The 17586-nt window shown below is 36.3% G+C and overlaps 1 protein-coding gene across 4 annotated transcripts in view; it reads left to right on the top strand.

The window, feature by feature from the left end:
- Nucleotides 1-17586, top strand: part of RBPJ (recombination signal binding protein for immunoglobulin kappa J region) — a 111653-nt gene that overhangs the window by 81924 nt on the left and 12143 nt on the right. For all 4 annotated transcript variants that reach the window (XM_058546847.1, XM_058546846.1, XM_058546844.1 and 1 more), the window contains 5 exons: nt 1767-1862; nt 9176-9341; nt 13355-13529; nt 17146-17283; nt 17445-17557. In XM_058546847.1, the coding sequence (XP_058402830.1) occupies nt 1767-1862; nt 9176-9341; nt 13355-13529; nt 17146-17283; nt 17445-17557 (688 nt within the window). The remainder of the gene's footprint in view (nt 1-1766; nt 1863-9175; nt 9342-13354; nt 13530-17145; nt 17284-17444; nt 17558-17586) is intronic.

Genomic DNA, 17586 nt, shown 5'->3' on the forward strand with positions numbered 1-17586 from the left:
TGGTCTTCTCTTTTCCCCTTAAATCAGTCCCTTTAACATTTCTTGTAGCACGGTTTCTTGGTGACAAACTCCTTTAATTTTTGCTTGTCTGGGAAATTTTTTATCTCTCCTTCCATTTTGAATGATAACCTTGCTGGGTAGAGTATTCTTGGCTGTAAGTTTTTTCCTTTTAGCACTTGAAATATATCGTGCCACTCTCTTCTAGCCTGTAAGGTTTCTGCTGAGAAGTCAGCTGATAGGCTTATGGGGTTTCCTTTGTATGTAACTTGACTTTCTCTTGCAGCTTTTAGGATTCTCTCTTTAATTCTGGACATTTTGATTATGATGTGTCTTTGTGTGGGCTTCTTTGGGTTTATCTTGTTTGGGGCTCTCTGTGCTTCCTGTCTCTGGATGTCTGTTTCCTTCCTTACGTTAGGGAAGTTTTCATCTATTATTTCTTGAAATAGATTCTCTGCCCCTTTGTCTCGCTCTTCTCCTTCTGGGACACCTATAACACAGATGTTAGTGCGCTTGATGTTGTCCCAGAGGTCCCTTAGACTGTCCTCACTCTTTTTAATTCCTTTCTCTTTTACCTGTTCACCTTGGGTAATTTCTTCTAGTCTTTCGTCCAGCTCACAGATCCGTTCTGTATCCTCTACTCTGCTTTTGAGTCCCTTTAGTGAATTTTTCATTTCCAGTATTGTATTCTTCATTTCTGATTGGTTCTTTTTTATATCTTCCATTTCTTTGTTGACATTCTCACTGAGTTCATCTGTTCTTCTCCCCAGATCAGTGAGCATCCTTAACACTCTTAGTTTCAACTCTGTCGGGTAGGTTGCTCATTTCTGCTTCACTTAGTTCCTTTTCTGGGGTTTTGTCCTGTTCCCTTACTTGGAATGTATTCCTTTGCCTCCTCATTTTGCCTCTTTCCCTGTGCTTGTATCTACGTATTAGGTAGGTCAGCTACGTCTTCTGCTCTTGGCTAGGTGACCTTATGTAAGTGATGGCTTAGGAGGCCTGTAGTGTGCTTCCCTCAGTTCTCAATGTTCCAGGGGTGACCCCTATGTGGGCTACCTGTGTCCTTCTGTTGTGGCCTGTTTGCTCTCCCTGTAGGCGCCCAGGGAGGCCGAGTTATGCTCCTGGCCAGCTACTGTAATCCTCAGCTACTTGTAGTTCTTGTGGGCCCTTCAGTCTCTTTCTCAGGTGTGGGGAGCCGCAGCACATTTTGCTGCACGTTTTAATACCACGTTTGTGTTGCAGTATTTCTTTTAAGTGTGTAGGCCCCCAGAGTGGCAGGTTGTTAGGCTCAGGGCCTTACAATTGCTATACGCCTCCAGCCTTTAGGTCTCTTGTCAGCTCTCTGAGGATTGCAGCTGGGTGGGGCTGGCCTCAGGCACGGGAGCACCCAATTGTTTCAGGCTTTGGAAGGTGGCCCTATGTGGGTCTTTGAGAAGCACAAGTCTTCTGCAGCTGACAAGCCCTGCCGCCCACAGGTCCACACACACAGTCAACACAGTCCTGCCCCGTGTGCACGCCCCGACCTCCTGAAGCGGACCCAGTGAGAGACAGTTTCTTTTAAAGAACAAAGTAAAGAGTTAAGATGAGCAGTATCTATCGCCCCATTGTATAATATTCTTTATGTTTAATTCATGGGTTTGATTAGCTTTATTGTTCTTGTTTTTAGATTTGCTTTTTAAAAAAATATTCTTAAGTATTCTCCTCATTACAGAGTATAGTAATATTTTAAATCTTATCCCTGTAATAGTAATATTTATATTTTATTTTAGGGAAGCTATGCGAAATTATTTAAAAGAGCGAGGGGATCAAACAGTACTTATTCTTCACGCAAAAGTTGCACAGAAGTCATATGGAAATGAAAAAAGGTAAGACTAATGTTTTTCTGGTGGATACTTAATCGTAGCTATCACATGAATTTGCAAATGATGTATTAATATGCAAGTAAGAGGATGGTTTCTATTATTGGGTTATTTTGCAAGTACAAAATGAAAAATAGGGGATTGGGTCTGTATTGAGGGGGAGAAACAAAGTAAATTGTGGCATATTTAGTAAAGATTATCTGGCCAAATCCCTAATTTCACAAAATGAAATAATCCATCATTTTTATTTTGGGCCACATGATGTTCCCTAAGTATTTCTGTGATACATGAACTTGTTCAAAAAGTAGCTCTCCTTTTGGTGGAAGATGTAGTTTTATAAACAAATGCAACCCCAAAAGTACCATTTTAAAAAGGAGAAAACTAAACAAACCCCTGAATTGAACTAGAGTGATTGTAAAGAAAAGAACTCCCAGCCCTCTCCACCTTGACCTTGTGCCTGTTCAGATTAAGAAAAAAACAGCAAAACTGAGTAGGTACTCTCATACTACATGAATATGGGCACCACAGAAATGACCTGTAAATCAGATTAGCTAAAATTAAATTATAACAAAGTGATCTTTATATTTAGTATTTATCACAGTATCTTGTAAATTTCAGCATTTTTGGTGCCTAATTGTGGACTTTTTTTTTTTTTCCTCTAAATTTTTTTGTGTGTGTGTGAGGAGGACTAGCCCTGAGCTAAGATCCAATGCCAATCCTCCCCTCTTTTCTTGAGGAAGATTGGCCCTGGGCTCACCTCCGTGCCCATCTTTCTCTACTTTGTATGGGACGCCGCCACAGCGTGGCTTGACAGACAGTGCGTCGGTGCGCGCCCAGGATTGCGAACCTGCGCACGTGCTTAACCGCTCGCGCCACCGGGCGGACCCCTAATTGTGGACTTTTGTTGTTTGTTTTTTCACTTGGTTCCTGGAATTTTCTTGATAATAGTTTCTCGAGTCTTTGTCTTTCAGACAGCATTTTTGTGTTAAAGCATTTCATGGACAAAGGCTGCTTGTAAAGGAAGATGAAAGATTTTTTTGGATTGGCTAGAAAGGCACGAAACTGAAGTGGGAGAAGGAACGAAGACTCAGGGTTGGGTCTTGAGTTGAAAGGAATGAGTGGAATCTTAGAGTTTGTGAGATAAAGGAAACTTTAGCGTATACATAAGAGAAGGGGAATGTAAGTATATAATTAAATTAATTTACATGCTAAAAGGAATTAAGTCTCTTAAAGTCATCTAAATCTGAGCTGAAAAGAAGGTGAAGCTATTTAATTGATAATTTTATCCTCAAAGAGGATGAACAAGTGAAAACAATATTTAGGACTCATATTATGCAGTGTTCTTTTTATCGTTATTCAAGTTAACTAAATTTCTGATTATTTTATCTTAACTTTACTAGTAAAACTTAATCATCTGATTTAGAGATAAATATAGGAAGAAGTTGGTATGTGCAGTTTGGGACATAGAAACCAAATCAAGATAGTGGCCCCTTTTTTCGTGAAGTTGATACCGGAAATTATTTTTTTTCAGTAATGAAATTGAGTATGTGTGTATAGCAGATTATCTGGTTTTTCTAAGCAAAACAGAGCAAGTCAACGCGCTCATTACTTGAGATGAGTCTACAAGGCCAGCCTTGCAACTCATAGTGAGTCTGAAGAAGAAACAATTTCCCTTTTCTCAACTCCAGTCATGAAGCAGACATTGTTCTGGAAATGCTTGCAAATGTTTTTAAACTTTAATCCTCAGAATTACCTTGTAAAGCAGAGATGTTATAATCCCCACTCTGTGAGTAAGGAAACTAAAGATCAGAGACTTTAAATGTGCCCACGTTCACTTTAGTTAGGAATAGATGGAGCCAGGATTGGAACTCTTGGGTCTATAATTCCGAATTTCTTATTCTCTTCATTGCCCTGATTTCCATAGCCTTCCATTTTATGTTTCAGTGTTGCTTATTTACAGTAGGTCTTTAGGATGGAAAAGGTAAAGATGCCTGAGAACACAAACTTTGTAACCTTAACTTTGTCTAGGATTATCCCCTTTACCATTAGCTGTGTGAGGCTGGGCTGGATCTAGTGGAAATATGAATATATATGTGTTTATTGTATAGCTGCCAACTTGGGCAGTGTTGCTTTTATTTCTCTGGATTTTTAAAAATGCATTTTAGTACAATTGGAGTCATTTATTAACTCATTTATTCTTTATTTCTGATAGCCTCTTAGGTTCTAGGTGCTATGCAAAAGGCTCTTTACTGGGAGTTTTAAAAGTCACTATGTCATTTAATACTGTGGTGGATGACTGAGGGCCAGTGGGGATAACAGAGGAGGAGAAGAGCTACACAAAAAATTACGTCTAAGTCCAGATAAAGTTCCTGTTTGTTAGTCACTGTTAAAAATACATGAGTACGAAGCTATAGTGGCTTATCGAGTTAAAATGTGTGACTTAATGGTTATCTTTCATTGTGGTTGCCATTATTTTCAATTTCTTTCTATTACTTGGGCATGGCCTGGCCAGTATAAAATCCCAGTCAGAGGAAAGCTTAAAGAATCCTAGACTGCAAAGAATGAAGAAAAATGATGAAAAGGCTAGAGTAACTACTTTCCTTTATTTTAACTTATTTATATTATTAAAAATTTGCAAAGTAGACATGCATTAGTTTTACAATAAAGGTGGAAACCTATTAAAATTACTTGGTTTTTTAAAAGTGTTGGTAGTAAGGGACTGCTAGTGCAGCCCAGCCTCCTGGATGACTGGCAAGGCTTCTTCTGGGAAGAGATCTTGTCCCTTCTCATTGGTGGAGGGCACAGTGGAAAGAGGAAGGTCTGCTTTCTTTCTTGTTGGTCCAGATTCAGGCCTTTCTGAAAAGCTGCTAAAGCCTAAGGCATGAGGTAACCTGGGGACATGACCACAGTACTCTTGGCATATAAAAGAACTCCAGTGAATGATGCTAGAAATATGTAGTCAAGAAATTTCATCCAAAAATTTTAAATTGTTCTTGATATTAATTTTTGTGCCTAATAATGAATATTTATTTGCATAGCATGTCCATTATCCCATTTATTTCAATGGTTAGTTTTACTTTTTCATTAAAGAAGGTCTTTCCCAGTTGAAAAATAAACTTTTATAAAGATTATTTTTTCTAGAGGAAAATTTCCATTACAGACACGGAAATGCCATTTGACATACTAACATTCCTTCAGGTTTGTGTCAAGGGAAGCAAGCTGTAGTGAAGGTGATAGTGATGCTGTTGAGACAACAGTAAAGCCATTTAGACAATTAGACTATGATTCCAAAGTCATACTGAGAATGTGTGTTAATTGAGGTAACTGTGGTGTGCAAAAAGTTCCTATTTTGGTGCTTTTGAGTTGAATAATCATCAAAGGGTAATGATTCTGCAGAGGTAGTCAGATCATGTAAATGATGTGTTTGGATTTTGTCTAACCTAACTTATTTTATATATTGGGCTGAATCAAAAGGCTTCTTTGAATCTGTAAGGTATTTTCCAGACCTCATCTCAGGATTTGAGGAAAACGTTGTTGAGTCATACTCTGAAAATAAAGACTGATTGTTTGAACTAGGAAATGAATAAAATCATAGATGTGTGCATATTGCCACCAAGTGGCAGATGAAAGCATTGTTTGTCATAGTTTTTGTCTAAGCAACAATAGTTGCTTAGATGCAGCTACAGGGAAAGATCAGAAAAGAAAAGACACATTGTTTCATATCCTTTTCTAGCAGCTGTTAAACTCCAAAAGCTGGCCACTTGTTGGTCACACTTTTCACTGAGGATTTGGTACATGTTGACCAACCATCCAAATTCAAAAAATCATCAATTTCACACACCGTTATAAAGGTGTATTTTAATTTTTCTTTTATTAGTTGGGTGTCCTTGTTTTCTATCTCCACTCACTTTAATTTCCTTCCTTTTGTCTGTATTCTTCCTTTTTTTGTATATATATTTATCTTCTATTTGATTATTATATTACTACTGAAGTCTGTAGAAATGAAAATTGATTCATTAGCTGTTTTTTAGGGGGTGGCAATATTGAAATGATTAAAGTATGATTTTGTCATCACATGATATAAGTAATCTCAATGTTTAGGTTATATTGGATTTGCTGTTTGCTTGCATCACAACTTTCTTGAATAGTTGTAGAGTTGATATGAAAACCAAGGCTAGCTCAGAGGCAGTTGAACAGTCTTCATTTTTCTTACAGTTATTACATGATCGGAAAGCGCTTTCAATATAGAACCTTGGTCAGGTCTTGAGTGATAAAGAATTTCTTGTCAACCTGTCTAATTTATCACAGTACTCTTGAGAAAACCAGCACTACCTAGTCTTTTATAGTTTTAGCCCTCTATATTTTTCAGATGTGACATAACGGTACCTTTAATGATAACTCATTGAGATTTGACTACTACATTTGGTACACTCTACTAAAGCACAGCTCTTCAAATTTTATAGCTGGTATACCAATTTGCTAAGGAGTCTTAGTATCGGTGTTCAATAAAATACTTATAGGAGACAAGTTTCCAAAATTGATGCCTTCTCAACCTCCCGATAGAGTGCCAGCTAGGTATTTGAGTCTGTGCCATGGTAAGCATTGGGTGGCTCCCAGGATTAGAGGCCAGAAAGATCCCTGGTGTAGACTTGAATTGAGCCAACTCTAGAACTAGCCTAGCTAATCCAGGCATCCCTCCAAACTTGGAGTGACCTGGAACTGAGCCCACTACTTCGGCTGTGACCTCTATGTTCATGGCCACAGTGAGAGTATGGAGACCTGAAAGCTGCTCTGATTCCTTTTTGTTGGTTTAGATAAATATGAGAAGACCCCAGAGGCTTCCCTCCTCACTTGGTTTGAGTTGACCCCTACATCCTACTTGGTCTACTGCTCCATTACCTCTGGCTTCATGTCCTGTTGTTCTCTCCTCCTCCTGTCTGCTCCAACCACACTGGTCTGTTTGTTGTTTCCCCACTGTCCGATGGATCCTTCCTGCTTTAGAGCCTTGTGCTTGCTCTTCCCTCTGCCGAAAAGCTCCTACCCCAGATACCCAGGGCCTAGGTTGTGACTCAGGGTCACCTTCCTAAGGAAGCTTTCCTTGTCCACCCGGGTCTTCTACCTTTTTATGTACCTTTTCCCTGCTTTATTTTTTTCCTTTAGTACTTATCACCAGCTAACAGAGTATAAGTATATATGTTATTTTACTTATTTATCTTTTTTTAATTGTCTGGCTCTCGTGTTAGAGTGTGAGTTCCATCAGGACAAGAAGTTTTGTCTTTTTTTTTTTTTTTTTTTTAAACTACAACTGTATTTCCAGTGCCTGGTATAGACTAGGGATGTAATAGACATTTTGGTGAATTAATGAATATTAAATAAACCCAGCTCACTTCTTGTAAATTATATGTAAATTGCCTCTAAAGTAGTCTTTCGTTAGAGCCGAGCAAAAAGTAGGTGCCATCGTATATTCTGATTCAATTCAATCAGTATTGTAGCAGGCACTGAGAGGGGAAGCAAACAAGTAGATATTACTACCTTTAGGAAGCCTGAGAGCCAAATCTAGCCTGACAGTGTCTGTGTGTACATATGCACACATATGCATGTCTACAGTTTTTTCTTTAAGCCTGCACATTGTTGACCTACAAAGTGTTAAAAAGCATAAATTAGTTGCCAAATTTTAAAATTAGGAATTTCATATAAAATTTCATTTCAGGCATCCACAATTGGAGGATGTGACCAACACTAGGCCCACATACCCATACTTCAGCAGTGTAAGTGGGTGTGCACTCACATGCCTGCCGTACCCTATTGTTTCCTTATCATCAGAGTCACACACCACTGGCTGATTATCATTGCAGTTAAGCTCTTGTTTTTCTTACAGTGGGCTTAAAAGTATTAAGAAGAATTTTCCTATACTCATAACTATGCAAAAAGTGGGATAAATGAGGGCACCTACTTCTTTGAGTAATTAAAGGATATTCCTACTTATTTATTGTACACCTGGTCCACCCATTTGTGTTACTTACCTGGCTACTATTTGAGTTTACTTGCTACTATTTGGGTAGGTATTTGAGTTTTCAGGCCCCTTGATGAGACATGGTGTAAATGTTTTTAAAGTACATATAAATCAGCTTGTGTAATTGAGCAAAAACGAATTTCACTCTACATAAGGACTGGATTGATGGTCTGAACTAAGTAAAATATGGAGTTCCAGCTAGGCTGTGAAATAGATATTTTTTAATTACTAAAGAGAAGATTATAAGGAAGTTATTCTAGACGGGAAGAATTTGTGAGGGTGAGTTTTTGGCAACTAGCAAAACAAACCTGATGGTAGTCTGTGAGTTAAAGAATGCAGTGTAGGACCGGCCCTGTGGCTTAGCGGTTAAGTGCGCACGCTCTGCTACTGGCGGCCCGGGTTCGGATCCCAGGCACGCACCGACGCATCGCTTCTCCGGCCATGCTGAGGCCGCGTCCCACGTACAGCAACTAGAAAGATGTGCAACTATGACATACAACTATCTACTGGGGCTTTGGGGAAAAAAAGGAGGAGGATTGGCTCTGTTAGCTCAGAGCCTGTCTTCCTCAGCAAAAAGAGGAGGATTAGCATGGATGTTAGCTCAGGGCTGATCTTCCTCACCAAAAAAAAAAAAAAAAGAAGAATACAGTGTATTGTTCTTTCAGTCATCCACATACACCAGGTGTTCAGGGTGTAAGATATATAAAGCATAGTAATCCAAAGATCCGTTTTGCTTTTAATTCTTGCTTAGTTTTATTAATATTTTGAAAGTTTCTGCTTTGGGCATTGCTCTAATTCAATTTTCCAGGTTAATTACCAAATAAAGTAGGTTAATTACCAAATAAAGTTAAGTGTAATATCCATAACAATAATGTCATTAATTAATAATAACATCCTTTTGAGTAGACCCTAATCAGCAATTGCAGATTCTGTGGTAATGTATCATGTTTTGTAACATGTTAGAATACATCGGATTTGCTGAACTCCAGTAGTTCAGAACTCTGAGCTATGTGAAAATTTAAAGAGAGGTTCTTGGCTCTAAAAAGTATCTTGTCTAACTGAATACATAACTCCAATATAGAAGAACCTTACCTGAACAAGTGTAGTCTTTGTGGAAGTCTTGATTTCTGTGCTGTGGACATGATTATTTGCATTATAAGAGGCTTCACCAAAATGTTTCATTAGGAGGTAACTTAGTGTAGTTCAATATGATTTTGTATTCATATGTTCAGGAAAAGGAAGTACTTTCTTGAATCTAATTGCATTGTTTGTGTTTGGGTTGTGTGTTTTTGTTTTTTCATTTCAGGTTTTTTTGCCCTCCTCCTTGTGTGTATCTTATGGGCAGTGGGTGGAAGAAAAAAAAAGAACAAATGGAACGCGATGGTTGTTCTGAACAAGAGTCTCAACCATGTGCGTTTATTGGAATAGGAAATAGTGACCAAGAAATGCAGCAGCTGAACTTGGAAGGAAAGGTAAATTAAGACTATGCTGGTTCCCTGTAAAAGGCACCATGATCCCAGAAGGTAGTTTCCTTATTTGTTCTTTTGGTAGTGATTTTTTTTATGGCTGTTGGTAGCAATTTCTTGAATGTATATAAATCAGAACCAGAAGTAAACTTCTCAGATAGCTGTGTTCTCATCATGATTCATGGAGCTTGAGCTATTGACATCTAAAGGTGGCACACAGCAAGCTTCCTCTGCTTGTTATCAGTTCTCGCAGGCTATGAATCAGATTGCCACTGGAAGTCAATCATAAATTTAGGAGGCTAATTGCTCATCTGTCTGACAGGGGTTTGATACTCAAATAACAATGAAAATACATAATTCAATAATGTTTTACTCTACTCTCTTAATCTTAGTCTTATACTAGAATCAAAGCGATACAGATTAATTCTTAGAAGCATTTACCTGGGTTATAAATATCATAAATGTTTTACTTAGCTTCATTATGGAGCAGAACTATGCTATAGACAAGAACAGCCACAATGAGCTTTATTCACACTTTTGGGGACTTTCTTTGATTATTTTGCCAAGGAATGAAATTTGTGAATTAGTTTTACTAATTGTGTTTTATGAATTTAAAAAGCAGTCCTTTCAATCTGTACCTTCAGTATTCAAAAATAGTTCTTTATTGTCTTAGCATTTAACTATTATTTTGTTTTTCCTTGATATTAAAATAAACTAACAATGGTTAGTTCTGATCTCAATGACCACATGAATGTCTTTTAAAATAGTGCATAAAAAGCTGTTTCCTCATTCAGTAAATCTTTGTTGAAGATCTTAGTGTTTGCTGTGTTGTAGTTGACACTAAGGTTGAAGGTAGTGAGCTAGGGAATTTGTACTCTCAAATTCAATTTTAGTCACTTTACAGATAATGAGCATTAAGAATAAGCCTTAATATCAACCTCCTTCAGATTTGAATATTTTTATGTCATTTGTATTTTTATAAATTTTATTAGTAAGACTTGTCAACTATTTATTTTAAATTAGATTTGGGATAAAACTTATTATAATAAAGGTTGTTTCATCTTAAAAGAAAAAGCAGTAAAAAATATTTCTAAATTATGGCCCTTCCACCAAAAATTAAAGGATTTAATGTTTTGGTTGATCGGCCTTAGCCTTGTCTCATCTATTTTCCTGTTATATGGAAAGTCTCAGAGCTGTATGTCTCCAAGCTATACATCTAGACATTGGGAACTATGAATGACTAATTAGATCAGATAGGTAGTGAGATCCAGGGATTCTAGCTACCAGTGTAATATAATTGCGTTGATTGCACTTCTTTGGTCACTTGAACCAATTCTAACTTCCAGCAATTTTAAGGGAGGTAATACCTAACAAACAGCATCCCCACTTGCCTTCCCCAGCATCGGATCTTAGCATGTCTTTCTTCAACTTCTACCATTATGTCCTTTCCCCAAGCCCTAGAAATTTGCAGAAGAGGAAAAGAATACCTGAGAGTTCGAGCATTAACTAGTAGTTAAACTACTAGTTTAACTAGTAGTTAAAACACCTACTGATAGGTAGTGCAATGTCTATAAGCCAAAATTATAATGTTTAGTTTTAATGAAAAATGCTATTAGAGAAGTCTATATAAAGTAAGACTGTTGAGAGTTAGCAGAAGGCATTCCAGGCAGAGAGATCAGCATAATCATGTGATTGGAGCATAACGGTGTAAGAACTTGGGCCCAGTTAGGCAAAGATGGCGCAAGCCTTGGGATGCTGAGCTTCAGAAAGAGGCACTTTGCTCCTGTCAGTCTCACTTAACCTCCATTCATTTAAGGTAATACTATTTTCTTTCAACAGTCTGTTCATTGAATGGTACAATTAGTCAATATTGAAAAAGAAGGGATATTTATTTTGCATTATTGACTATTTGTACTTAATCATTACAACAAAGTTCTGGTTTATATAGCCCTTATTTTTGTGGTCATGACATTTGACTGCATGTTGTTAATATTTTGGATCTGAGATTTCATTTAATGATGTTTTTAATTTGCTAAATATTCATTTCCTCAATTTTACATCTTATGTAGTTGGAGCTAGGTAAGCTATGCAACATTAATTACTTTGCTTAATTAGCACACTGTGTTTTTCTTATTTTTAAAAATTACATCCCCTACTCCTCTCTTGTTAGCATTGTTTTGTTTCTATAATTCAAATTCTACAATTCAAATATGTCTGCAATAATAGTTCTAATAAAATTATCTCACATATGATTTTTTGTGGATTCAAACTACTAACTTGTGTAATTAGGGATATATTTCTTTTCCTTCTAGGGAGATATGTGTGTGTTTGCTTTTTCCAAACAGAATAAGCCATTTGTCTGTAGGTCTTATGATCCAACCTTCTCTGCTCTTTTTTCCTTTCATGTTTGCCAGTCTATCTTATCATTTATGCTAGATTTCAGTATTTTCTCTTTTTTTCCCATATAGATCATATTCCTTAATGTTAACTCTCAAATTAAGGGATCGCAACATTTTTAAGTTTTCCCATTAGAATGTAATTGCTTTAGTTTAGATACACATTTTCTTTTTGTTCCCTGCAACTGGCTGCTTTAGTATATTAATACTGATTTTTCTAGGCTTCGTCTTGTCTTGCAGAACAATTCCATAGTTTAGGCTTTCTTTGACCTTCAGTGCTTTATAAAGTACAGCAGACCCAGGGCTCCTGCCACAGCATCTCTGGGCACTTGGAAATCATTGGGTGAAAGGAGCTGTGTGAGTTCAAAGTGCTATTGTTTTTATTTTTCTTATTACTATTATTAGCTGTATCTTAATTTTGCCTTCTGCAGAAAAAACCTCTCAAAGCTTTTACTACACTTTTGAATTTATAAAAACTTAATTAAGTGTAAAATATTCAAAATGGCACCTAAATTTTCTTATATAACTTTGCTGTTGAGAAATGAAATAAACTGTGGCATAATTTTTGTTCTGCTACTAAAATTGCCTGTGAGTAAAATTTTAAAGATTAAAACCTAGAGCACATTAGCTATTCCTAAATGAGTGGCATTTACCTTACTTTTTAAAAGAGACACACAGCAGAGGTAGTCAGAGAAACTTGTTTAGCCTAATTTTAAAGTAGAGCATTGATTTTTTTTTTTTTTTTAAATATAAAATTCAGATATTTTAAATACTTACGCTGTGTTTGAGCATTGTTTACCCAGATCTGGAAAAGGAAATCACCAGGATCAGGGGAAGAGACAAGATTTTAGTATTGAACTAGGAGCATTTCTAAGTGTCTTTTGCTATTTTGCAAGTGCTGCAACTCTTTAATCCTGTCTTTTCAGAATTTATTTTCTGGTAAACTGATGTAACACCTTGCTGTGTTTATTTTCTCTAGTACCTTTAAATTCAATTCTTTTGGTGATACAATATGAATTATCCCATTGGACGAAGTTAACCATTTTTTAAAAATAGTTATAAAGTATACTCCTAATTCCTTTCTGGCATAAAATATTTTATAATCATCCAGTTAGTCTAACATTGTTTTTCTCATACTTAACAGGGGGTCACTCTAGTATTCAGATGTGTAAAGAAAAACATTGTGTGCACTATTTTGAGAAGGACCACTGCTAAAATCTTTTCCATAATTCAATTGAATTTTGGTAGACTTCTTTATATCTTTTCTTTGCCGAAAGACAGTCATGGATTTTTTTAACTGTAAAGTTCTCTTTTTAAAAATTATACTGTAACGTTGATAATTTTGCAAAATAGATGTAGAGCTATATAAAACAAGAAACGTATTTTTAAGACGGTCTTTTGCGAGCGTAAAATAGATCACAATGTTAGTATTTTATAGACTTGACAAGGGAAACTTTGTTTTCAGAGATCAATTTCAGTAATTTTTACAATTGGTTTTATCAGCAATTCATTGAAATTGTTGCATTTAAGCATAATCAAACCTTGTTGCCACAGCCATACAGAATTCTAGGTACATAACCAACAAGGTTTTGGTGCTATTAAAGCTTTCCTTTTCTTTCACAGAACTATTGCACCGCCAAAACATTGTACATATCTGATTCAGACAAGCGAAAGCACTTCATGTTGTCTGTAAAGATGTTCTATGGCAACAGTGATGACATTGGTGTGTTCCTCAGCAAGCGGATAAAAGTCATCTCCAAACCTTCCAAAAAGAAGCAGTCATTGAAAAATGCTGACCGTATGTATACTTGAGTTTTCTTTTTTGTGCCCAACTACCAACATGAATTAATAAGACAAATTCAACGATTTTTTAAATTAAAAATTGCTTTTCGGTATCCAATTCATTCTTTACCAATATTTTTATGGCCCTCACTTTATCTGAAAATGTCACATTCAGTTATTATCACTGCTTTATTTTCTTCTTTTTTCTTAATTGAAATTGACAATATCACTTCAATGGTTAGGGAAGTGGTTCTCAGCCAGAGTTGATTCCTCCCTGCTCCCCAGAGACATTAGAAAAAGGGGAGTTTTTTCCTTTTGCTGTCATTGTGACTGGAGGGAGTGATGTTAGCATTGGGCGTCTTGGGCCAGTGATGCTAAATGTCCTGTGATGCCCAGGATAGTTATTATTCCACACAGAGTTGATCCACTGAGAATGTCAAAAGCACCCCTTTGAGGAACACTGTTATTATATCAAATGGGCTTTGGAAGGGCATTATGAGAACCTAAACAAAATTTTTAACATGGTTGCTCTGACAGAGACTACTGTCTCATCAGCAAGTTTTTGTACTACCAAAGATAATGCTGTTTGAATTACACATTTCAATCCCTACACCCATTTTTCTTTTCTTTTCTTTTCTTTTTTTTTTTTTTTTTTACTTTTTGGTATGAAAACTTTCAAACTTACGTTAAAGGGAGAAAGTGGTATAAGGTGACTGTCCGCCTGGCCTCAGTAGGTTTTACAAATTCTGCTTCATTGTCGCCATCACAACCAACACCTACCTACCTCTTCCTCCAACTGCTGAAATTTTTTAATGTAAATCTCAGACATCCTATCCTTTCAACCATTTCTGCAATAGTGACTCTCTAACATAATTTTCTTTTTAAACATCATTACACCTAACAAAGTTGACAGTAGTTCTTTAATGCCATCTAAGAGCCAATCCATGTGCAAATTTATCACATTGTCTCAAAAATATCTTTTTACAGTTGTGTTTTTGTTGTTTTGTTTTTTTTAAACAGTTGGCTCGTTCAAACCTGGTCCAAACAAGGTCCATATATTTGAATCTGTAATCGTTTCTTCTCTCTCCCTCTAACTTGTTTTTTCTTTCATGTCATTTATTTGTTGGGGAAACTGGGTAATTTTTTCTGTGAAATTTCCATATTCTGGATCTGGATGATTACATGTTTCTCTCTCGTATTTTCCATAAACTGATGGTTAGACCTAAAGACTTTTGTTTTAGAATCAGCTGTTCTATATATGTTCATTTCCATCTGATCAGAAGTCGTATAACATCTGGTTATCCCACTTCTTGTCATGTTAAGATTGGTTATCGTAACTTGAGGTGTTGTTAGCCTAATTCATCGTTATGAAGTTCCTCAGCAGCCTTTAACCTGATGGTTTTAGTAGCCATTGATGACGGCTGCTCAAATCCAGTATTTCATTACGGGCTGCAAAATGGTGATTTTTCTAATTCTTTTATTTGTAACTTCTGCATGTGTTAGCTGTTTGCTTCAAATGTAGTCTATAGAGAACAGGCAGGATAAATTCTTGTTTACTAATTTGCAGAATAGCAATGGTATTTTTCGAAGATGACGAGTGAGGTTTTAGGATTTTTGTTTTGTTTGCTTGCTTGTGTTTTGTTTTATTATGAACTTATGAGTTTTTATATATTGGATGTTTTTAGTCCACTCAGTCATTGTTATTGTCATCATTTACTTTATATTGTGGAAATTTTCAAACATACTAAAGTACACAGTTGCATAATGAAATGAAACCTCTTGTGTTCATCCTCTGACTTCGACAGTGAGCTTAACTTCAGGCCAAGCTTAATTCATTTTCATCTGTATACCTACCCTGACCCCACTTTCCTCTCCCCTCATTTTAGTTTGATGCAAATCCAAGACACCGTATTGTCTGTAAATATTTCTGTGTATCTCTGAAAGATCTCTGGTTTTTTAGTATAATCACAATACCATCATAACATAAAAACAAACATAAAACAACTATAAAAAGAAATAATTTCTTAATGTCATCAAATACCTAGTCTAAAATGTCTTTTTTTAGCACATTTTTTGAATCAAAATTCAAATAACGTCCACCAGATATTACAATATATGTTGTGTTGACGTATCTTTGAGTATTTTTTTGTCTATGGATTCCTTCTCCATCTCTCGGTTTCTGTCTTTTCTTGTAATTTATTTATTCAAAGGACTGAGTTATTTGGCCATGAGAGATTTCCACATACTGGATTTTGCTAATTTACTTTCCTTGGTGCAATTGAGTGTATTTTCTGTAAATTGGTAGTGTCAAAGAGAAACAGAGCCAGACACTAGTTAAAGATGGTAAAGACAGATTTTATTCAGTACTATTGCAATAGGGAAAAGTATAGAACTAAACTCAGTTGTGAATACAACAAGGACAAGTGGGGATTTATAGCCAAGGAGCAGAATGAGGGGAGTCAGTGAATGGAAAATTACTAAGAGGGTAGGGGGATTCTTGGTAAAGGTAGGCCTAGGTGATCAGATAGAAAGGGTGGGGAATGAGGAACTTTGTCAGATATCTAGGGTGGGAGGATGACTTAGCTGGATTCTTGCAGTAACTGTGCAAGGCAGGCTGATGACAGGGCCCAAGGGGGAGGCCTGGTGCAAACGAGGGCTCAGAGGAGCCTGTCTGAAGTTTGGTCGAGGAAAACCTCTTTGTCAGTGGTTAATTTAGAAGCTTGATCAGATTTAAAATTGTTGTTCTTTGGGTTTTGTTGTTGTTGCTGGATGGCAAGGCCTACTTCATAGAGGTAGAGTGTTCCTGCGTCAGGAGGCATGTAATGTAATGCATGTGTTCAGGCTGTTTCCAATTCAAATTACAGGATTTTATTTAACCTCTTTAACTTTGTATTTCTATTGACTGTAAGTTTCTTAATGTCAGAGAACATACTTCACTTTCAGAATATTTTCCTGCTTGCATAGATGTGGTGGTTTTTTTTTTTCAAGAAATTTCATGTAATTGCTGTATTTTAAGGTTTACATTTAGAAGAAATCAGAATCTCTAAAATCACAATATCCAAAGGCAATTGCCATCAACTTTGGTAAAGATCCTTCTAAGACCTCTCTCTAGGAATCTATTCCACAGAATTGGTTGTGAACACCTGGAAACACATGCAATCATATAAAAATATATATATTTACCTAATAGAACCACAGTATAGAGTGTTTTATAGTCTGCCGTTCCATTCAGTGATAATCCAGGGAGATATTTTCTTACCAATGCATTTAGATACACATTATTTAAATAGGTGAATGATATGATAATTTAATCAACTTCCTACTGTTGGATATTTATTATTTTAAAAATAATTTACCTTTAATAAACAGCACTGCATTTAACATACTGTGTAGCTCTTATTTAAAAATTACTTTTATGGACATATTTTATATCCTTAGCTTGACACTATTAATGAAAGTTACCTTTTGGAGGGGTATCATCTGTATTTTCTTGGAGGGTTAAAAAAATTATTAGCAGAATCTCTTAATTATTAAATTACAATAAAGAATAATCATAACTCGCCGGGTACGGGTCTCTTCTTCCTCCCCTTCCTCCCCAAATCACATAAATAGGAGCTGTTTTTCCTTTGCAGTGTGCATCGCCTCAGGAACAAAGGTGGCTCTGTTTAATCGACTTCGATCCCAGACAGTTAGTACCAGATACTTGCATGTAGAAGGTGGTAATTTCCATGCCAGTTCTCAGCAGTGGGGAGCGTTTTACATTCATCTCTGTAAGTATAAAAATGTGCATTTGATGTTTTTAGTGTGAAATCGTTAAATTCTTTTTGATAATAAGGTGTACGGATGGATATATTAAGATGTGTCATTTTCCTAAGCAGATTAATGAATTCTAAAAGATAATAATTTGATCTCCTTTTCCACTCTACTGCAGTGGATGATGATGAATCAGAAGGAGAAGAGTTCACAGTTCGTGATGGCTACATCCATTATGGACAGACAGTCAAACTTGTGTGTTCAGTTACTGGCATGGCACTCCCGAGATTGGTATGGCTCTCCTTTTGCTTTAATGGCAG

This window comes from Diceros bicornis, chromosome 8 (genome assembly GCF_020826845.1).
Source record: "Diceros bicornis minor isolate mBicDic1 chromosome 8, mDicBic1.mat.cur, whole genome shotgun sequence".
Lineage (NCBI taxonomy): Eukaryota > Metazoa > Chordata > Mammalia > Perissodactyla > Rhinocerotidae > Diceros > Diceros bicornis.